This window comes from Monodon monoceros, unplaced genomic scaffold, assembly GCF_005190385.1.
Source record: "Monodon monoceros isolate NGI ecotype Baffin Bay Population unplaced genomic scaffold, NGI_Narwhal_1 Super_Scaffold_9, whole genome shotgun sequence".
In the NCBI taxonomy this organism is placed as follows: Eukaryota; Metazoa; Chordata; class Mammalia; order Artiodactyla; family Monodontidae; genus Monodon; species Monodon monoceros.
In genome coordinates, this window is record NW_021703786.1 from 25,381,337 (window position 1) to 25,403,797 (window position 22,461).

The following is a 22,461-nucleotide window of genomic DNA, read 5'->3' on the forward strand; positions in this document are numbered from 1 at the left end:
TCTGCTCCTCCAGATCCTACCAGGGAGCCACTCAGAGGACGCGCCTCCACTAAGAACCCCATGTCACCAGGCTTGGGTCATCCTGCCAAAGTCGCAGGTTCTCCGTCATCAGCTCAAGGTCCAGCTCCTGAACGCTGTCAGTGTCCAGAGCACAGCCCCGGCCCCGTCTCCCGCCACCCCCACCCCCTAACCCCAGGAAAGCCAGAGGAGCCGGTCCCTCCCCCGGTGGCCCCGACGCTGCGGGCATCTCACTGTCGGCCAGAAGATGGGCAGAATGAGGAGGAGGCAGCCAGAGCCTGGGGTCTGAGACCATGGGGCGGGGGGGGGGGGCCTACATGACAGGTGAGAAAACAGGCACGGGCATGATCCTGAGGGGAGGAACGGCAGGTGTCTGCAGGCTCCAAGGGCGGGGCCACAGGAGACCCAATCCTTCTGGTGGAACGCCCAGCAGGGGTCTCTCATTTCCTGCAAGCACACGACCCTAGCAAAGACTCCCCTGTCCCAGCCTCCACCGAGGGTATTAAGACAAGAGAACACCCAGAAGACCAGAAAGGAGGGAGGTGGACGGAGAGAGCAGACAAGTCAGGCTGTCTGCGAACTGGAGGATACTGGCGAGGGGCCCAGAGGGCACTTGGGAGGGAAAGGACCCTCCAGAGGTGGGGGAACAGGAGCACCCTCTGCGGGTGACGTTCAGAGGAGGCCCTGGGTGACAGCCTGAGGCTGCAGACACTGGACTGACACCTGGGCCACTCAGCCATGGGGACTTGGGGACCCGCCACCAGCTGTGGACGGCCACCAGTGCCTTCAGGAAGAGCCTCTGTCACACCAGGATGGACCCTTCGAGGGAGACCCGAGGGGAGGAAGGTGTGAGGGCACTGCCTACCCTCAGCCCCATGCCACAGGCAGTGAGAGGCCAGGCCTGGAGGGGACCAGGGGACGGGGCTCTGGGCTGAGACGTGGGCCCATGGCTTCCCCCAACAGCCAGTGGACATGCTCCAGTGGCCGCCACACGAGTGGCTGAGAACGCACTTGGGCACACAGGGGTCTCCTCATGTCAAAAGCGGCCTCACTGCCTGCTGAGGTTTCATTTTCTTGACAGTAATTTTCCAGGACATGATGACACAGGGAGAAAAAATGTAAAAACTATTTGGAGGTGACCTCAACCCCAGATTTTCCAGCTGCCCTGTGAGGGCTCTTGTTTTCCTCCCGCCATCCCGCCTCCCTCTTACCCAGACTGTCCTCTGACAATGGTTTTTGGTAACAGGGAATGTGAAGCGTTTCCCCTTGAGGCTTGGAGCTGAAATGAAACACTACGCGGGAGGAAGGCAGGCCAAGCCTCCGTCACTCTCAGAGCCGGCCGCCCTCTGGAGGGAGCAACGCGCCAGCACGAGGCCGGGCCTGACCGGCAAGGCTGCACTGAACTCCAGCCCCTCATCTGCTGGGCCTGCCAGCGGCACAGGCGGAGGCCGCGCCTGCCCAGCCCTGGGCCAACGTCCACACCTGGGCCTGCCCGCCTTCCAAGCAGGAAAAATGAGAGCATCTTTAAGAAGAGGAGAAACGCTGGGCTGCGACAGTGACGCAGGCACACTTTGAAACCCGGTGGCTCCATGCCCTGGCGTGGCCCCACCTGTCTGGGCACGCAGTGCATGAACCCCCAAAGGACTGAAATAAGCAAATGTAAGGCATGGGGTGGCTCTCCTCATGCACAGGGGAGGACGCCTGCTCCAGGCCAGCAAACCCAGGGGTGGACGCACACAGCAGACCAAAGGGCCAGGAGAAACCCCGCAGAGGGAGCCCCTTGAGCCCGATCAGGATGGGGGCCTGCAAACGAGGCTGCTTGGCCCTGCGGGCAGCTCTGGGGTTCCAGGGGGTACTCTGGCAGCCGGGGCGCCCTGCCCACCGGTTCTCCATGGCTTCGCAGGTTGGGCATCTGTCTCTCCCCCAAGTCTAGTCATGGTTGAGACACAGCATGACAAGGACAGCTGGAGGGCACCTGCCTGTCACCAGGCTTTAAAAACAGCCTCAAGACTCAGTTGGGGCCTTCAAAGTTGCTGACCCATCTGCCAGCAAACCTCAAAGGGCATCCCAAGTTAAGGCCAAGGCCAGAGCCCCGGGAGTGTCCACAAACAGCGGCAGGGCAGGGACAGGCTCACAGCACGCCCTGGGCCCACACACGGGGGGAAAGTGGGCTGTGCTCTTGGGGGCATGGCATCCCGGGCCAAGAGGAGGAGGGTGGCAGGGCAGCAAGGGGCACTGCTCTCGGTCCACCCCAGGCCCCAGGTCCTGGCCAGCCTCCCCCCAGCCCTGCGTGTTCTAAACCTTCCCGTAAACCGGGGACAGCCAGAGGCGAAGCTGACGCCTGCCCTGAGACATGGCTGCAAGGTGCGGAGTAAGCCCCCGGGGCCACGTCTTCAGGAGATGAGACCATACCCTGGAGGGTGAGGGGCAGGCAGGGGAGACTGCAGTCAGCCCGCCCTTCCCAGGGGGTTGGGGCCTTTGATCACGAACCCCTGTGCCAGCTGCGTGGGGGGACGCCGGCTGGGAGCACAGCCCAGCAGCACAAAGAGCTGCGGGGCAGCCTCCTGGGCCAGCGGAAGGACTTCAAAGGACAGGCCAGGGGCCGCCGGGCAGGCCCAGCCTCTCTCCGCACTTGGTTCTGACGGCCAGTAAAGCTACCTTCTAATAATTAATGTTCTGACATCAAAGGCAGGAGCCGCCCGGGTCTGTAAACCAGCCTGGGCCTCAGCCGAGGACCTGCCTGCATTTCATCCTGTCTCTTCTGACTCTTCATTCAAATCCAAAACCACACACAGGCAAAACATTAATGGGAAACTTGGAAACTCTTTTTGATTACTAAAGTGTACCTTTGAAGTTCCCCCAAAAGTTCTGATTTGTTCCCTTCTCCCCTCCCCCAGGACTCGAGGGGACACAAAGCAGACAGCATGTGGCCAGCCGGGCCTCCGGGTGCACGGCTGTCAGTGTGACAGGAGGCGCGAGGCAGGCGGGCGGGGGACGCTCCACAATCAACCAGCTGCTGGGGCTCCCAGATCAAAGACACACACTGCTGGCGGCCAGGCGGACCCTCCCCAGGACTCCTCCTTCCTGGGGCCCCTGGGGTCAGCGCTCGGGGATGCACTGGGATCCTGCGCCTGACAGCAACCACCTATCAGGCTGGCACCAGACCAGGCCACTCCCCACACAGCCCTGGGGAGTCAGCAGGCTCCCAGGAGATGCAGAGAGCCACAGCCTTTAGGGTGGGAGAAGGAGACAGCCAGCCCCGGTACTAGTTTTCTGGCCCCCAAACCTAAGGGTCCCCAGAAAGAGCAGGCCCGAAGAGAGTTGGGCCCCCAGCCCTGGCTCACCCCAACCACAAGGCTCTGCTTTCGAAAGCTGATTCTGGGCCCAGGTGACGAGCCTGTGAGACTGGGGGCTTCGTACTAGTGTCTAATGCAGCCCAGACATGAGCGTAGAAGCCAGTGGGGTCCCTGAAGAGCCAGGGCACCACCACCACCTCCCCAGGACGGACATTCACAGGGCTTGGGACTGGCTCAGTTCCCCTCCCTTCCCCCATCCATTCAGCAAGGACACACAAAGCATGGTTCAGGAAGCAGGAGGAAGCCCCCGCCACCTGCCCCTCTGCAGGAACTTGGGCTCTGTCCCACCGCTGAGCCTCCGCACGGCCCACCCCGCGCAGGCACAGGTGCCCCTGTCCCTCCACCCTCCCCTTCAGGTATGTGACCTGAAAGCAAGAGTGAGGAGGGTGCTCTAGAAGAGACAGGATGCAGGCTCCAGCACTAAAATATTAGTTAACAGCAACTCAGAGTGTAGCTAAACACATCACTGAAGCTGGACTGACCCCTGGAATGCAAGGATAGCTTCGTGGGGGAAATCCATCCCAAACCTCAGCATGCAAACGAACTAAATGAGAGCGAAGGCGTGGAATCACCTCAGTGCGGGAAACGCAGCTCATAAAGCACCACTCTTGGGCTTCCCTGGTGGCGCAGTGGTTGAGAGTCCGCCTGCCGATGCAGGGGACACGGGTTCGTGCCCCGGTCCGGGAAGATCCCACATGCCGCGGGGCAGCTGCGCCCGTGAGCCATGGCCGCTGAGCCTGCGCTGCACAACGGGAGAGGCCACAACAGTGAGAGGCCAGCGTACGGCAAAAAAAAAAAAAAAAGCACCGCTCTTACTTTTGATAAAGAAAAATTCTCAGAGAATTAGGAATAGAAACTCTTGATTTGATAAAGACTTTTCACAGCCCGCAGCATCTTTCACAGATAAACTAAGATTACTCCATGTGAGATCAAGGTCAAGACAACGATGCCCACTAAATTTGCTGCTATTCAACAGAGACTCAATCACTACAATACGACAAGAAAAAAAAATGAGAGAAGTAAGGACATCAAGGAAAAAGATAAGCTGACATTATCTGCAGACTCCAATTGAAAATGAGAAACTGCTGGAACCAGTAAAGCAAGTGAGCAAGGCTGCTGGGTATAAAAACCAGCAGCATCCACTGCCCGGATGGAGCCTCACCATTCTCACTCCACAAGCTCCTGCTCCAGGCAGGGAATCCTGCAATGGCTCTCCATCGTCTGGAAAGGTGATTTGTAAAAAGGAATTCGTTTCAGCAGTGGCATCCTTCTCGTCACTTAAAACCTCAAGTGGACCCTGAGCGTTGGCACATGGAGCCACTCTGGCTGGAAGGAAGGGCAGAAGAGAGCGGAGAACCTGGAGCCCTCACTCAGAAGGCGCAGCTGCGTCTCGAATAACGCCCACATGCACCTGTGCAGCCTCAAGGGCTCCACAGGTGACAACGTGCAGCCCAGGCTGGAAACCCAGGCTGGCCCCACCGTAAGGTCTCTTTATTTGGAAAGACCCTCTCCAGCCACAAGCCAGAGACCTAAGCTGGACTCTGGATGAATGCCTGGGCCTCCCTGGGGGCCAACCCCAAGAGGCAGGGGGCCCAGCACAGCACAGGAGCCCAAAACGTTGGGAAATCTACAACACGCCTTTCCTGAAAACAGTCTGTGAGCGCTGCTGAGGGAGCAGTCACACAGAGGGACACAAAGAAGCCTATGGGGGCTTCCCTGGTGGCGCAGTGGTTGAGAATCGGCCTGCTGATGCAGGGGACACGGGTTCGTGCCCCGGTCCGGGAAGATTCCACGTGCCGTGGAGCGGCTGGGCCCATGAGCCATGGCCGCTAAGCCTGCACGTCCGGAGCCTGTGCTCCGCAAAGGGAGAGGCCACGACAGTAAGAGGCGTACCGCAAAAAAAAAAAAAAAAAAAAAGCCTATGGAAGCTCTGCCGTACGACTCATGAAAGCCCTACTGAAGAAAGTCCCAGAGGCACTCCAGGGAGAAAGTCCTGCCCTGGTGCCAAGCTTGAGCACCAACCCGACAGGGGCCACGCCTGTCCTCCCTCTTAGGAGCTCCAACACAGCTGCAACTGCCCAGGGAGAGGCTGGCCTGACCCACAGAAGACCAGAGATGGCCTCCATCAGACAGCGGGGAGGCAGACACTGGCCACACGCCTGACTTCTGCAGAGGTGCCACCCACCTGGGGGTCCTCTTGCTCAGCGTGATCCAAGATGCAAGGCCCCTTCCACCCCTCATGTCTGTGTGTGGTCAGAGCAGGGGACAGGGGCGGGCATCACTGTGGGGGAGGATGTGAGACTAGGGCACAGCTCAAAGGTGCCCAAAGACAGATTCAACATCGAGAAGACAAAAAGCCTAACACTGCCCTAATGGTAGGTGTCTATTAAGTCGTACCTCAATAGAGCTGATCAGATTAGAAGACAGCGTCACAGAGGCAACCCAGGGCCTGGGCCGTTTCATCACAGCTCCGTGAGGGCTGCACGCCCTCCTCCCAGCCGTGGCTCAGACAGCCGCCAGGAACTTCCAAGAAGTCCCCACCAGAGACGTCTGAGGCCCCACCCACAAGCTTGTGGAGAGTGAGCAAACTCACCCTCTTCTGCCCGTTTGGCGTGTGCCCCACACGCCCACTGGCCAGTGGTGGGACATAGCGCGTGAGCTGCAGCATGCCTGGCTCAGGAGTCAATGTGGCGTGGGACAATCAAGGCCAAACCATCTTCCCGTCAAAAGCCAGTCAAACCCACCAGCCCAGGAGAAGGTGGAGGCGCCGCGTCCAAGGCTCTGGGAAGGATGGCTCTCTTGGCTGTGACATGGCCAGCCAAGACACACAGGTTTGTCAAAACCCATCAACTGTACATCTAAAATGGTGCCTCAAGAAAGCTGATTTCAGGCAAAGCAAAACCAAAAAATCGCTTCCCTGGGAAGATGAAACCGCACCCAGCGACCCTGCTGCACCCTGGGCTGACCAGCCATGAGGTCAGGTGCAGTTAAGAGAAAGGACCCCAGCGCCCAGCTTGCCCCTTACCAGCTCCGGCTCCGGCTGGGGCTCCTGGCCAGGCCTCGACTTCTTTGGCTGGGAGGGGCCTGCAGGGCTGGAGAAGGACTTTGGCAGTTTGGCTGAAGATGACATCAGAGGCCTCACGGACCCGGAGGGGCCCCCCAGTCGCTGTCCCCCACCCGAGAAAGGAACAAAGGGGGCTGGCGTGGGCTCCTTCGAGATCTGCTTCGCCTGAGCATCCACCAGCTTCGGGCCCAGGCCATCCACGCGGCCAGCCCCCGGGCTCGCTGCCTCATCCTGATGGCTCACATCGCCCTGGCTGAGCTCCGCTGAATTCAGTGGAAACAGAGGGCTGCTGGCTGCCTGGTCGGCCGACAAGGAAGGGGTCGGGCTTCCTGGGCTTTTGCTCCAGGAGACCCCGGGCTCCTGCTTGCCAGTGGAATCATGTCTCTTCATGGAAAACCTGAGTGGGTAGGCCCGGAAAGCAAATGAAACTCCATACACGGAGCCCCGTGTCTCACAGTGCCAGCATCGTATCTTCTGGTGACTACCAAACCAAATCCAATCCCCTGAAAGCACCGCACAGCCCTTCCCGACCCGCCTTAGCTCACGGGGGAAGAAGCGTGCATGGGTCCGCCACGCCAGCCCGGCTGAGGGCAGATCCCCCACCTGACGCTGCGCCCCATGGTGCCCAGCCCCCACAGACTGCAGGTGGGAGAAGCGACTGGCAAGGGTCTGGGCTTCCCCACATTTCCTGTTTCCTTTCCCTTGAGACCGCAGTTTTCTTCACTAAACCAGACTCAGAGACCCCCCCACCTGATGATGGCACTGCCCCCGGTGAGGCCCAGTGACTGCAGCGTCGTGCTCTGCAAGGCGGCTCTACCGGTCACCTGTGAGGAGGGAACAGGACATCCTGCTGACCCCTCGCTGCCTCCCCCAGCCTGGGCACTGTGTCACCAGCACCATGGGGTCCCCCAGCCAGCCACAGCTCCCAAAAGGCCTGGGTCCAGCCCCCTGCACCCCAATCTACACCCGAGCATTTGTTCGCTGGTCCATGTCTGTCTCCCCAACCCCACCCCATCCGAGGTCTGGGCGGGCAGGGCTCAGGCCGGGGTTAGGCACATCTGGCCAGCTAACCAGCCCTCTGAGGGCTGGAGCTGATCCAGGCCCAGGTGCCTGAGGCCCAGTGGTCTGTCTCCTCCAGGGGAGGACCCATCCCCCCAGGTCCCTCCCGCTCACAGCCTTGGAACCCCTGCCCCACTGAGCCCTGGGTCAGGAACCTCAAACTGGGATAAATAGGTGGGTATGCCCTGTCTACACCAGGGGCCCCTCAGGGACAGTGGCCACCCCAGGCCAGGAAAGGGCGCTTGGCCAGGGTTGAAACAAAAAGCCCCTGTGAGCCAGGGGACAAGTGCCAAGAGGGTCCCCCGTCACGGGCAGACGGGCGGGGACAGGCAGGGCCTCAGTGCCAGGCCAAGCCTGCACCACGCCACACTCGGTTTTGAAAAAGATCAAAACTTTGAGCAAAGCAAATATTTATTAAAATGAAACCACTTTTGTGACTCTTGGGCTTTGAGAGAAGCTGAGAAAACAAACAGGGCTCTGAGGGAGGTTTGGGAGCAGCCCGGGCGGCCCGCAGTTGGTTCCAGCGGAGCCGGCGTCCTGCCTTTTTTCCATGAAACACATCATGCTTTCAGGGCCCAAGTCTGCCCATTGCTGCTTTGAAAGGTCTAAAGGAGTGAATTTTCCAGATTGGAAAGTGGGGCTGGGCCCATGTGGCGGCTGGGAGGGGGCGACAGGGCGCGGGCCCGGCGGGTGGGCCCACAGCTCACCTACCTCATCTCTCATGTACACGCAGATGGGGCTGGCCTCACACGGCCGGTCCAGACACTCCCTGAGAGAGGAGGGAAGAAAGCATCACAGGTAGCCACTGCCTGGGGACACTGCTGCCCTGGGGACAGCACCCTGGCCAGCCACTGTGGGGGACCCGCCCACCCTGGCCACCCCACGGCTGGCCATCAGCCCATGGCCTGGGGGTGTCTCCCACCTGCCCACGGCCTCCCGGCTCAAAGCAAAGGGAGGACACAGAACACGGGGACGGGCAGCACCAGCCACCTCCTGGACGTGCCTTGGGTTGCTGTCAACTGTGCCCAGGGTCGGCGATGAGAAAGTCCTGGGAGGGCATGATCTGGGCTTTTACCTGAAGCTGTCCCCTGAGAAGGCTGCTGCCCCAGAAGCACCAGGAGCACTTGGCACGGATCTATCACACAAACTCCGAGGAGAGAGTAGGGCAATGCCAGGACAAACAGGGAGGTGGGCAACGGGCCCAGCCACCAACGCCCCTCCCCTATAAACCAGACCCTGAGATGGGAGGGAAGGGCCCCCAAGAAGCACAGCTGGGCAGGCTGGAGGATGGCAGGCATGCAGGCGCACAATCGCGCACACACCCTCAGGATGGCCGACACCACTCACACAGGCCTGTACCTCGACAGCTGTACCACACAGGCCTGCGACGACCAAGGGAAGTTTATTTCTGCATTTCCTGACACATACCCGTAGAACTAGCCCCCAAATAAACGCGTGTCCCAGACCTAGCAGCAGTGCCCCAGGCCTGACCCTCTCCTCCGGGAAGGGAGACACAAGGCGTTGTGCCTGCCAGAGTAGGAGACCTGGAGCACCCTCAGGCCGTGCAGTGCTGCCCTGCCGAGCCCAGGGCTCAGACAAGGAGGTGGCTGGGATGGGAGACACAGAGGCTGAGCTGGTGACTGTACACAGACACTCGGACACTCGGCTGCCTGGGCCCGTCCCCGAGACCCGTGACACTGTCCTCTGCTCAGGTTCAGCATGTTTTCTCCCGTCTCTCTTGTTTGCTTGCAGTTTATGCTTTTGCATATTCCTCAGGGCTGAGACACTCAAGCTAATCCAGAGGTTGCGTGGGGGCCCCTGGAAGAGGTCCCTGGCCACCTCCCACAGGCTGCCGGTCCCCATGGAGCTCACCCCGGGCTCTCCCCGAGGCTGTGCTCACAAAGAAGCTGCTCCCCAGGGAAGGCTTCCAGCCCTCGACCAGAGCCTCATGGGGGCCGGCCATGGCAGGTGTGACCCCGCACACACAGCGTGGCCAGGCCTCAGGAAAACACAAGACCCCAAAGTGCCAGAGAGACAACCCTGACCGGGCCTACACACTCTTCATCCTGAAGCCAAAACAGAGAAAGAGTGAAGGAAGATACTCCAGCAAACAAGATCCCAGGGCAAGAGAGGAGGAAGGCAGTGGGGAGACACAGGGGTCCTGCTCCTTTCAACGGCAACAGAGACAGCAGCTTTCAGGGCTGGGCTCAGAAAGCAAGCTGACTGCCCACCACGAGACAGGCAGAGTCCCCTCTGCTCTCAGGGGCTCTGGCCAGGCGTCCTCCCTCGAAATCCTTGTCCAGGGCACCCGATGCCAGCGTGGGGACCACAAATCACAAACAGGGACGAGAGCACAGCAGCACCCGGGAAGGCCTGCCTGCCTGCTGCCCTTGGAGGCCCCTGGACATCAAACAGCAGCTCAGCTTTGATGTCGGCTCCTCCAGAGGGATCGGATTCCTGCGTGTGGGATCTGAGGAGAGGCCTGTAAACACGCCGAGGGGAGGGGCGGCCGAGATCACTTCCAGACTTTCCTGGCCAATTAACAGCGCTCTCCCATCCGGCCGAGGACAGTGGACCAGGAGGTTCCAGCTCAACGGAGAGCCGAAGCCACCACTCCCTGCAACAGACATTGCTAAAGTTCCACGTGTCTCAGAGGGAGCCTAGAGGGGACCTCCGGGGACCCTTGTGCCCCTGGACCTGCTCCCACCCCCCAGCCCAGGCAGAGCCACTGGACGCCACTTGGCCCAAGGGATGATGCGGGGGAGGAGTGGCAGGATCTCACTCTAAGGCCGGCACACCTGCTCTCGGGGCCAGGCCTGGGGCCAGCAGGGTCAGCCAGGCAGGGCAAAGGCGCTGCTGTTGCTGTGCTCTTCAACCACCATGGAGGGTGTCACCCCATAGACATGGGCCATCCGCCCACCCAGATGGCTCCTGGCAGGGCTCGTGGGGAGGTGATGCTGTGAACTGGGGGCAAGGCAGGCATCTGGAGCCCCTTCTGTTTTTGTCACCTGTTTGGGCCTGACCAAGTTGGGCTGGTACAAACTCAGGTTCCACCGACACAAGCCTGACACCACAGCACTCCCACACAAGAACAACCAAGGGCTTCCCTGGTGGCGCAGTGGTTGAGAGTCCACCTGCCGATGCAGGGGACACGGGTTCGTGCCCTGGTCCGGGAAGATCCCACATGCCGCTGAGCGGCTGGGCCCATGAGCCATGGCTGCTGGGCCTGCGCGTCCGGAGCCTGTGCTCCGCAACGGGAGAGGCCACAGCAGTGAGAGGCCTGCGTACTGCAAAAAAAAAAAAAAAAAAAAAAAACAACCAAAACTGACAAAAACCAACTGAAACTAACAGAGCTGTGACTTCAGGCTCAGAGGGGTCCCTGCTGCCACAAGGAAGCCCAGGGTGGGTGAGGCCACATCCCAAGGGGCCAGGTGACTCACATCCACCACCACCCAGCAGCCCAACCCACAAAGAGATGAGGTTGTGGCCGGAGGGAGCAAGGAGGCCGAGGCTCGGCCGAATCACAGAGACTCCTCCTCCAGAGCAGACGGAGTGGGGAGTTGCAGGGGGAAGGCAGCCTCTGGCCTTCCCAAACAAGACAGGGGGTGGGGAGGTGCTGCACAAGAGCCCTGAATCTAGGCCTCTGGCTGCCCGCCCACAAGCCTCTGGGTCTGGGCACAGCGTGACCACAGGCCGGCCCCCAACCTCAGCGGCAGCCCCTCCCTGCAGCCCGCTGTGCCCTGGGGGCCCTACAACCCTGAGAGAACAGGCAGACACCTGCCTTTCCCAGGGACACTCGACTCCCTGCTTTTACTATCCATGGGATGAACACGGCTGAGATGGACCAGTGGGCTTGGCTGTGAAATCAGGCCAGGTGTAGAGGGGCAACGGGCTTCATGGAAGAATCCAGCCTGGCATGGCATGCCTGGAGCCCTCCCTGAAGCAGATGCCCGAGAAGCAGAGAGGAGGACGGGCCAGCCCACATGGAGCCAGTGCCATCCGTGGCGGCTACCCATCCACACGGGTGCTGAGCACGCGCAGGGCAGCTGGCCCAGAAGGAGGCCAGCTCCAAGTGTGAGACACACCGGATTTCAAAGACCTCCTACCAACAAAGAATGTAAAATATCTCCTTTTTCCTGTTGATTACATGTTCAGAGAATATTTTGGATATATTGAGTCAAGTTAATTATATTCCTAAAATTAATTACACCTGTTTTTACTTTCCTTTGATGTGGCTACCAGAAAATTCTGAATTATCCCGCACATGTGGCCCACATGGCATGTCCAGTGGACAGTTCATTGCTCCAGATGCTAGGGTCAGGGCCGGGCCACCATCCACCCTGATCCCCATGCATAGGACCTGCCACCTGACCAACAGTGGATCCAGGGTGCTGTGCTCATCTCCCACAGCTCCTGGCCATGCACGGCACCAGCTGCTCTGGGACTCTTACCGCTCCCAAAAGCATCAAGTGAGAAAAGCCAGCTTCCTACTTATCCCACTCTGTGTGGACTTGGACACTTGGAATTCCCAGAGCTTCCTGCCCCCGGCCAGCAAGGGAGCTGCTGTGAGCCAGCCGGAGCTCCCTTGCCTCACCGGACCTGTCAGGCAGCTGCCCCCCATGTTGGCAGGCCCTTGCAGTGGTGGGCAGCTGACGCAGCCCCTGCACAGCCCCAGCATGGTTTCGCCAGCTCACTGGGCATCTGGCCACGACGTTGGGGCTGAAGACGCTGCCCTCCCTCCCTCATCTGAACCTTGCTTCACGCTTAGGGAGTGCCAGCTTCCAAGGAAAGGCCCGGACCTGCACTTCTGGAGATGAAGCCGAGACAAGTCCCCATTTGCTGGGCCAGCAATTCTGCCTCCAGAGTAAATTCTCAGGGCGGAGTGGGGCACAGACCTCCAGCTGTCCACAGGATGGGCTGGGCGCGCGCACGCGCACACACACAGGACAGGACTGCACAGCCATGGAAACGATGCTGAGGGCATTTCCAAGAAAACACGGAACAGTCACAGCAAGAAAGAGAGGGTGCGCGCCGTGCCGTGCTCAACAGCAAGAAAGAGAGGGTGCGCGCCACGCCGTGCTCAACGCTGCATGAGCGTCAAGAATCCGTCCCTGCGTGATGACCCCTCCCAGGGCCCACCTCCTCCTGATGTCACCTCGCTTCTTATGACGCTGTCCCCACTGCCCCCACATTCTGTTTCTTCTATCTTAAACCCAGGTTACTGAGTCAGTCAGTCCTGAGAGGCTCGTGTGAACCAGTGTTCCCAGCACCTCGGCCCCTCCGCAGAGGCAGCCCCCAGACCGCCCAGCCAACAACTCGAGGGCCAGATGGGAGCATCAGGCTTCATCATGACAGGGCGACCCCGGCTCCCCAGGCCAACAGCTGAGGAACCACCCAGTCTTCCCGGGGGGATGGACCTGTACCATGGAGCCCCGTCTCCTCCCTCTGGGTTACTCCTCCTTTTGGTGGCCACAGCCTAAGCGGGGGGCCTGGCGACGTGGCTCCCACCACGCCTGTGTCTGGGGCCCACTGACACTTAGGAGGCCCTCGTCAGCCCCCCACGCCCCTCGTCTGCCTGCTTCTGGGTGGACCTGCCCGCCTGCCCTTTGGTGGAGCAGTTAGCAGCTTGCTCAGAGGGTGTGTGTGGTAAATGGGTGACCTTTGTGTCTAAAAATGGCTTCGTTTCATCCTCACCCTTCAACAATCTAGCAAAATAGAGAATTCTAGAACAAATGAATTTCCTACAGTATTCTGAAGGCACTGCTTGGCCACCTTCCTGGTGGTGCCCCAGGGAGCCTGAGGCCTTTGTGCAGGCCTGCTGTCCCTCTCTGAGCGTGGGGAACCATCCCATCATCTCCAGCTCCTGATGCGTTACAGTGATGCCACCAGATGAGGCCCCACTGGTACAGGCAGAGCCGGCCTGTCACTCTGGAAACGCATGCCCTTTGGTTCCAGGACGGTTTCCCACCATCTTCACCAGCTTCCTCCTGTGCTTCTGTTTTATTTCTAGAGACGCAGTATCAGGAGCCAGCGGCCTGTCCTGTCCCGAGTCCCCTTCCTCTGGCCTCCATCCTGTGCTTGGCCGCCTGGCTCTGTGGCTCCTCCCAGGAGGAGGGATGGCAGGGACGCTGCACCCCAGGTCCAAGCATCGGCTCCCAAGCCTCGAGTGGCCGACCCCATGTGCCCTCAGGCATTTGCCACCTCGGAAAGAATGCGCTCAGTCAGGCCGCAGACCAGCCAGTCACACCGGCTAACCCTCAGGCGCGTGAGTAGAACGGCATATCCTCAGGCCACCGGCCACTCCCAGACACGCGGCACCCTGTCATGTGTGACAGGGATTGTGCCGTTTGATCCATAGCTGTGGCTGACCCCTGCACCTTCTACTGCAGCTTTCCGATCCGCTTCCAAGGGCTCTTCCTTTTTTTTTTTTTTTTTTGCGGCACGCGGGCCTCTCACTGTCGTGGCCTCTCCCATTGCGGAGCACAGGCTCCGGATGCAGAGGCTCAGTGGCCATGGCTCACGGGACCAGCCGCTCCGCAGCATGTGGGATCCTCCCAGACTGGGGCATGAACCCGTGTCCCCTGCATCGGCAGGCGGACTCTCAGCCACTGCGCCACCAGGGAAGCCCTTCCTTATCTTTGAATGTTTCTCTTTAATAGCATCCAGCTCCAGTTCCAACAGCCTCTCCATCCTCGGAGAACAGGAACAAATGCTGTCACCCGTCCTGACAGCTGCCATCTCTTCCTGTCTGTCTGCATTGGCCTCTCACGTCAGCCTTGCTCAAATGTCTGGGCACCCTTGGCTGTGGGCTCCTGTTTACGCCCAGGGCTCTGGCCGCAGTGCAGCTGGCTACCAGTATCCAGGTGGTGATCTGGGGAGCCACCCATGCCCCCAACATTGGGAGCTTCCACCATTTTGGGAGCCACATGGGGGGCTCATGCTCACCTACCCCTGTTCTCGGGACAGCAAGGGCATCCCCAGTCCAGAGAGCCCCACCCTACCCAGGGAACCACCTCTGGCACCAGCAGCATGGAGTGCGAGGGGATCTAGGACCCCACGTCATCCAGCGCCTGCCCTGGCCACCCACCCTGCCACCCCTGGCCCCTTGTCACCCTCCCCACCCACGTCCAGGTGCTGTCACTGCCTCAGTTCCTGCTCTCTCCATCCTCCAGGCTGTATCTCTGTAAAGTCCTTTAATGGCGTTTTAGTTGCCTTTTGGGAGGGAGAAGAATCACACGCTGTGTTCCATGTGTTTTTCCTCTCCTTATTTCTGCCCCAGGGCCTTTGCACTTGCTGCCCCTTTGGCCCAGATGTCTCCTCAAATCCTAGTGCAGCTGGCTCCTCCACGATCTTCCCCAACACCTCCCAAGGCATCTTCCCTTCTTCTTTGTGATAGCTTCTGATAGTTTCTTCTGGTAGCTCTGTATACCTGCCTGTTAGCTATGGGAGACCAGGACTAACTTCCTACTAGAGCCCCAGCCAAGCCTGCGCTGAATAAATGAAAGGACGAAGTAGAAACAGAGGCAGAGGCCCCATCTTTTCAGCAGCTGAGAAGGCAGGTGCTGGCAACCCAGGCCCTGGGCTTTGAGGAGCCCCCTCCTCCCCTGGGTCTCTGTTTCTTCTTCTGAAAACAAGGGTAACAGCAGCCTGACCCCGCCAGCTGACAGAGGAACCAGTCAAACAGGTGCCAAGAGCAGTAGAGTGAGGTGGCAGCCTGTGTACTCATCTTAGAAGCACTAATACTGTCAGAAGCCACCTGAGTGGGGGCACAGAGTTCCCTCAGGAGAGCATCTGGGTAGGAAGCAGAAGCTGGCTGCAGGGGCGGCATCCCCGGCTACCCAGGACCAGGCTCGTGGGAGGGGAAGGGGCCAGCTGGTCTTGGCACAGCAGCCCACCGTGGCTGTCATAGAAAGAACTGGCAACAGGGGGACACCAGCACATCAGATACGGGGAGAGGAGTTCCATGGGAGCGGCTGAGGTGGGGGAGCAGGAATCTGGATGCTGGGACAGCAGGGGCAGTGGGTGCCACATCAGATCAGAGCAGGCTTTCCTAGAGGCCCTGTCACCGTGGTGGCCCTACCCAGAGTCCCTTCTTCTGCACAGACAAACCATGGGCAAGGTCCTGTTCTCGGCACTTAAGACACATTAACTCATCTCATCCTCACATCACCCCTGGGAGGCCCAGAGAGGGCAAGCAACTTGCCCACGGCCACACAGCAACCACTACACCCTCCCACGGTCCCTTCCATTCTGTTGGTTGAGACCTTTAAAAGTGGACAAAGTCTTCCATCCCACAATGAAAAACCAAAACTTAGAAGACTACCATTTTGACACACTCAGAAATAAAGTTTAAACCATTAATCACCAGATAGAAACTGACACATGTTAACTGTCATCAAGATGTTTTCTTTAAATACGGCCCATTCTCATAACAAGGAAGTTTTACACCTGCAGCATTTATCAGCTGAGAAGCCCAGCACCCCACTTCTCCCCTGACTGCTCACCACACAGGTGGGGACCTCTTGGGTTCCCCACAAGCTCTTCCAGAAGGGCACGGCCTGGCTGTCATACCAGGACACCAAGTAAAAAAGATGAGCTACTGGTGACCAGCACCTGCTGGTATGAAGCCAAAGCAAAGCTCAGGCTTGTGGCTCTGGACTAGCCCCAGTGACCGTGGCAGCATCCCCAGAGCAGAGGGGGGCAGAGCCCCAAACCTGCTCACTGACACTTACCTGATCTGAGCAAAACGGCAGAGAAGCTCCCAGAGTGTCTGGCCTGAGCAGAAAGTGTCTTGCAACCTGGAGCCATCATCCAACTGCAGAGCAATGCGCACCTGAGGGGCGAGATACAGGAACCAAGTCAGGAAGAGGAGCAGCTATCCCAGCTGCTGGTCTGATCCTTAGGGCACAGGCGGAGGGCATTGTGTTTGCTGAATTTTAGTAAGTGAGCACACTGCCTTACAGGATAATTTTAACAATTATCTCCCTAAATAGTGACACAAGTCTATAACCCACAAGGGGGTAAATTCTCCTCTGGTCCCTCTGTTGAACAACAGACACACTAAAGCACGAGTGCAGAGACCCTAGGTAAGGACCCTGCACAGCCCCACCTGTCACAGCCCAGCGCGTGACTCTCTAGGTCATTGCTACTCCTGCCCTTCTAGCCAAGGGACTCCTCAAGGGCACGTTTATTTACATTAAATCCCAATAACAAACAAAGGAGGAACTGTTCTGTGGGAAACTGCGAGGGGGTCTCCAGCACACCCAAGGAACCCACAAGGGAAGTCAGGGTGCTTCCATGTGAAAGGCTGAGAACCACAACTGTAATGGAAAAAGAAGTGTATTAATAAGCTCAGCCCCAGGCGCCTGACTCCTGGTGGGCTCTGGACAGAGAAGCAACACCCCAGGGAATGAGCCTCCTTGACTCTCGACATGGATGAAAACCACTTCCCTGCAGTGTTGGGAGAATTTGCAGTTTTGTATGTAAAGGACCCACTTGTGCACAAGAGAGCAGCTATCACCATGATTCTTGTCTCTATCCACAGTAACCCTAGTGTCATTCACTAAATCCCTAGGACATAAAAGTTACTGATTTGGTAGAAAGCAGTGGACTGCAGTCAGGAGACTCAGGCTGTGGTCTAGCCAAGACTGGTCAGAGGAAGCCTGCGCCCCTCAGCTGGGTGTCCTCGTCCCAGAAGTGAAGCTGCACTGGACACCGCACAGAGTCCTGTGGGCTCTAAGACTCTTGGTGATTTTCTGACCAGAAACATCAGGTTGTATGGTGGATGCTACCAGCACGCTGATACGGACACAGCACAATTAACCGCCTCTCCACCCCCCACCCCCCACAAAAATTCAGCACAAAGAATGAGAAGTCTCACTTCCAATCATCAGCTTTTGGAGTAGAAAAGTGGCTCTGGCCTAACCTAGAGAAGGCAGTCTCACCCACGGACGAGGACAAGTGCCTCGCCTGCACAGCCCTCTGAAACAGCCCACGCTCCACACCCCGTCTGCTCGGCCTGCTGATACATCCTGCGGCCCAAATGGTCTGAATGGAAGAGCCGGGAGGAGCAGTGCCACCAGTCCCTCCTTGAGAGCCACCTACCATGTTCTCGGGCCCCTCGCGGCTCCGGGAGATGGGCACCATCTCCAGCTTGGCGTTATTGGGCAGATTGGCGAATCTCCACTGGAGAGAGAGGTCAAGCACATTCCTCTGAAACCTGCAAAACAGACCAAAGCCACAGGCTGCCCGCCGACCCGAACACAGCCCAGCCCTGCCGGGACCACGGCACAAGCAGAGTGACGCCCACGTCTGGCTAGCAATTCCACAGCCCATGGCGCCAAGGCTGCAGGAACAGAGTGACGGCTGGCAAGCCTGCAGAGACAGGGTGGGTCCCTGACTCCAGCAGTGGGTCTTCCAAAGGAAAGAGAGAGTGAGCATTGATACAGTTCAGGCAAGAACAGAGAGAACACAGACAGGTCACCCCTGGGGCAAAGCGAGGGCCTGCTCTTTCAGACAGTGAAGCAGCAACCAGCCCAAGTACAAACTCAGAAGATAAAAGCTCGTGTGGGCATGACTAAGGGGTGTGCACCGTGCTCTGCACAGAAAAGTTCTAACAGAACGATGCCTTGTCGTCACTGCTCGGAGCTGCAGCAGTCTGGCCACTGCGGCCACTCTCCCTGTGCTGCTGGCCATCAGCCAAAATGACCCGCTCCTGTCACTCCTGCTTCCTGCTACCCTTGGAAGCAGGGCCACAACCCCAAAGACCAGTGACAGAGGCAAAAGTTCTAGAGAACCACAAATGGAATGACCGGGCCTGAAGTCTCCATGGGGAGCCAGGCCCTCACGGTGGCTGAGATTCACAGATGAAGGGCTGAGACTGCCACTCCTAGCTCACAAAGCCAAGTCCTCCAACCCTGGAGCAGCCGTCAGCCTCTCTGCCTGTGTCCTGCGTGTTTCAGCTGCTGCACAGGGACCTGGCAGCTTAGAGCTTCCAACAGATGAGGAAGAGGCCCACGTGGGCTTGCAGCCTCCTGACCCTCATGCGTAGAGCTCCTGGATCCAAGGAGGGATGGTTCTTGGAAGGAACTGAGGGGAGCAAAGTGAACTGGTGAGTCAGGGCGGAAATATCCACAGCCAGGAGAGGAGGGCAGGTGCAGAATCCAGGGACCTCCGAGACGCCTGCTGCTCTCTATTGACAGCCTGCCCTCCCGAGAAGCACAGTCAGGGTCGCGGTCACCCTACTTCACAAACAGGAAACTCAGATGAGAAGTGCCAGCAGGTAGCCCAGGCCACCCAAAGGCAGTGCTGGGACTGCAATCTGCAGCTCCTGATGTCCACCTCAGATCATACCTCTTTGGTGGACTGACAGGGAGTCAGATGCCCACTCCTGAGAAGAGGAGAGAGAGGAAGGGGCGTGGGCTCTGAAGGCCTGGACACTGCCCCACCCGTGGGCAGGGAGGGTGGCGGTCAGGTGGCCCTGGAGCCTGAGTGACCCTGGGCCCTTAGCTCCCAGGAACCCTACAGGAAGGAGAACCACCACTGTTAACCCTATAGATCACTTGGGTCTCAGAAAAGCTCCTGCCCACAGCAGGAAATAGTTCTGCCATGTGGCCTTGATTTTACAAGAGACAGACAGCAGCCAGAATAAATCACCAGGAGAGTGAAAAAGAGAACTTATTTATGCCTCTCAGAAATCAGACTGTGAGCTCTATTTTCAATGAACGTTTAGGGGGAAAACTACAGCACTAGTGAGAGAATGTGAGCTTTCAATACACACAAAGTGGTCACCCGATGGCATGAATGCCAAGATGCCTTTGGAAACAATGGTTTTCTGAACATGAATAGGGCGTTTAGAAGACTTGGGAAAGAAACACCTTTGATACCCATCTTCAACACTGGCTGGAAATTGCCTTATAACAACCTCAACGTCAAGTGCAAGACAGGACAGAAGACCTAAGGAAAACCCGAGAAGCGGGGCTCAGAGCTCTGGAGATGACAGGAAGGGGTCTCACACACGTACACACACATGCGTGTGCAAAACGCTGCCTTCGGTGGCAGTGGCAGCAGTTTTTAAACAAATTACACAGTCGGTGGATACAAAGGAGACAAGAGAAAAATCAATACATGTTGTAACAGTCCAACCAGGCACCACGTGGAGATCTCAGGCAGGTTCAGGGAGAGCAAAGAAAGGGCACACAGCTCTGTGACAGGATGCCAGGGGACAGCCCAGCACTGGCCCTGGGATTCTCGGTGGCAAGAGGCAGAGACCTGGGATGACATGAGGGCATCTCCACTCACACCTCCTCTGCAGAGCCCTACGTGAGAGGCAGCACGGGCCAGGTCTAGCAGAGCAGGCTCCCACCCCTTGGGCTCCTCTCTATCCCTAAATGTGAGGACAGCCAAACAGTGAAGGACACGCCACTGCTAAGATTGGAAGCTCCCCATACGGGACAGAAATCCATACCCACCAGCGCGGGGTTTTGAGCCCTTCATTGCCTCAGACTCCACAAGAATCTGGTAAAAGCCCTTTCTTTGGAAAAATGCCTGCACACAAAGACCCATGCACACAACTCCAGGGTCTGTGAGCCCACCAGAACCCACCTACAGTTTGCAGGTTTCTTCCCATTTCTCCACGACCACCTCCTCTTGCCCTCAGAGCTCCACCAGGAACTTACACAACCAAATGCACAAAAGCCCTCTGCAGTGGGTAGAATGGTGGCCCCTAAAGAGACATATCCACATCCTAACACCCAGAACTCATGAATGTGCCTTATTTGGAAACAAGGCCTTTGCAGATGTAATTAAAGATCTTGAGATGAGGTCATCCTGGATTACATGGTAGCCCCTAAATTCAAAGACAAGTAGCCTTATAAGAGACAAAAGGGGATAGACACAAACACACAGGAAGCAGGGAGGCAGAGACTGGAGGGAGGCGGCCACAAGCCCAGGGACGCCTGGAGCCCCCAAAAGCTGAAAGAGGCAAGACAGGTGCCTCCCCTAGACCTCTGGAGGGAGTGCGGCCCCACCAACACCATCATTAGGGGCTTCTAGCCTCCAGAGGGTGAGAGAATAAACCTTGTGGGTTTAAGCCTCAGCAGGGCCCTGCGGGAAGGGTGGATGGATTTGGAGCCCGAGGCCCGGCCAAAGCAAACTCACTTCAGGTCGTACTCGTTGGGGTTGAAGTCCTGCCGATGGCACGTGTCCTCCAGGACCTAGGGGTGAGATGAGGGCATGAGCCACTGTATCTGGCCTGGTGGGCCCCGGCGGGGGTAGGCAAGTGCCACTGAGGCAGCCAAGGGCACAGAGTCCACCTCTTGGAGAGCCGGTCGGCTCTGTAGGACTAAGCCTAATACAAGCCAGGTGATGGACCGTCCACTCAACAGCTCCACACGTCTCACCTGCAAATCCTGCTCACTCTCCTCCTCCTCACTGGGCCTGCTTTGTCAACCCAGCTCTGTGGGACCCAACAAACCGGGTCCCCAACAAACCTGGCACCACAGACATCTTCCTACACTCGGGGACACCCCACACACAGAGAATAAAGTTCAAACTCCACAGAGACCCAGCTCGAGTGGGTCCTAGGTGCCTCCCTGGGCGGGAGCCCCAGTCCCTACCCTGCACACACTGAGTTACCATTCATCGTCTCAGTCCCCTGCACCACCGTGTACGTGCACCGTCCCCTACACATCAGGGCCCAACACGCATTTCCAACGTAATGCAATCGACGTCCGCCAGCTGCCCGGTGAAGTGCTGCGAGTGACTCAGCACACCCGGCCACAGCACACCGAGACGAAGGGCGACCCCGGGGTGGGGACAAGGTTCGGGGGCCCTCGGAGGCGGGCTCGGAGTACCGCGAGCTCAGGTGGGGGTGGCAGAGGCCGCGACCCCCGCCAGCCCCTGAGTGCGGCGCCCCCGCCCCCACGGACCCGGAGCCCGGCGCGGAAGTGGGCGGGCCCACCGCGCCAGGAGGCCGCTCATTGGACGTCGCAGACCCCGCCCCGAGGGTCCCGCCCGGCCCCGCCCCCGCGGCCCTCGCAGGAACCGCAGGAGCGGCTGGCGCCGAGTCGCAGCCGTCGCGTCCCTGCTTGCCGCCCGCCGCCCGCCCGCGGCCGCACCTGCAGTAGCACTGTGCTCGGCGTCACCTTCACCGTGTGGCGCCGCCCGTTCGGGGCCAGCACCGACACCGCAGAGCCCCCGCTGCCCGCCGGGGCCGCCATCTTCTGCTCACGTGACCCGCCGCCGCCCGCCCAGCGTCAAACTTTATCCGCAACAGCCGGACGCACAGCCTCGCGGCCTCGGGGGCGGGCCCTGGGGCGGGGCGGGGCCAGCGCGCCTCCGGGCCCGCCCCTGCCTGGCCACGCCCCCAGTGCTTTCGCGGGGCCTGCGAGCGCGCCCCCGACGTTAGATAGGCGCGGTCACTCCAGCGCGGCCACGTGGCCCCGGTTCTGGGCCGGCGGTGCGGGCAGCGAGTGCACCTAGGCCTCGGCTCCCTGTCCTCGCCGGCCCGTCCTGGGTCCCACTGCCCCCCTTCCTGCCCCCTCTGGTCCCGAGGGGTAGGGTCAGGCCCGGTACCCCTACGGAGTGAATGCGTGCCGGCCGTGGGGTTGTGTCAAGGTCAGGGAGCAGCTGCCAGGAAAGGCCGACCAGAAACTCCAAACCAGAGAGCAGATTCAATGAAAGTCTGTGACGAGCATTCTGCCTGTCCGTGCTCTCACTCTGCCAGCAGCTAAACTCTGACAGAACTTGTCCCCCAATTCCACCCGCCCAAGGCAGTGGAAGGGCCGGGCGGAGGGGCGTGCGGGATCCTGCCACCCCTCTGGTGTGGGTGCTGTCACGCCTTGGTGTAGCTGACACATCTGTCTCACAAGCAGTTTCATACTGACAAACAGATGACTGCACGCTTATGCGAGAAAACGGGAAAGCCTCAGGGTAGCCACAGCTCCACGGCCACCCCTCACAGTT

General features: G+C 59.1%; 1 protein-coding gene across 3 annotated transcripts in view; it reads right to left on the reverse strand.

The window, feature by feature from the left end:
• ASPSCR1 (ASPSCR1 tether for SLC2A4, UBX domain containing) overlaps positions 1 to 21,792 on the reverse strand; it is a 30,828-nt gene extending 9,036 nt beyond the window's left edge. For all 3 annotated transcript variants that reach the window (XR_003791905.1, XR_003791906.1, XM_029211492.1), the window contains exons 1-7: positions 21,615 to 21,792; positions 20,656 to 20,711; positions 17,602 to 17,716; positions 16,230 to 16,330; positions 8,209 to 8,266; positions 7,189 to 7,262; positions 6,400 to 6,835 (exon numbers count right to left, since the gene is read on the reverse strand). Coding sequence is in view for 1 of the 3 variants with exons in the window: in XM_029211492.1 (XP_029067325.1) it covers positions 6,400 to 6,835; positions 7,189 to 7,262; positions 8,209 to 8,266; positions 16,230 to 16,330; positions 17,602 to 17,716; positions 20,656 to 20,711; positions 21,615 to 21,716 (942 nt within the window). In the remaining 2 variants the exon portion in view is untranslated. The remainder of the gene's footprint in view (positions 1 to 6,399; positions 6,836 to 7,188; positions 7,263 to 8,208; positions 8,267 to 16,229; positions 16,331 to 17,601; positions 17,717 to 20,655; positions 20,712 to 21,614) is intronic.
• Positions 21,793 to 22,461: the final 669 nt, after the last annotated feature.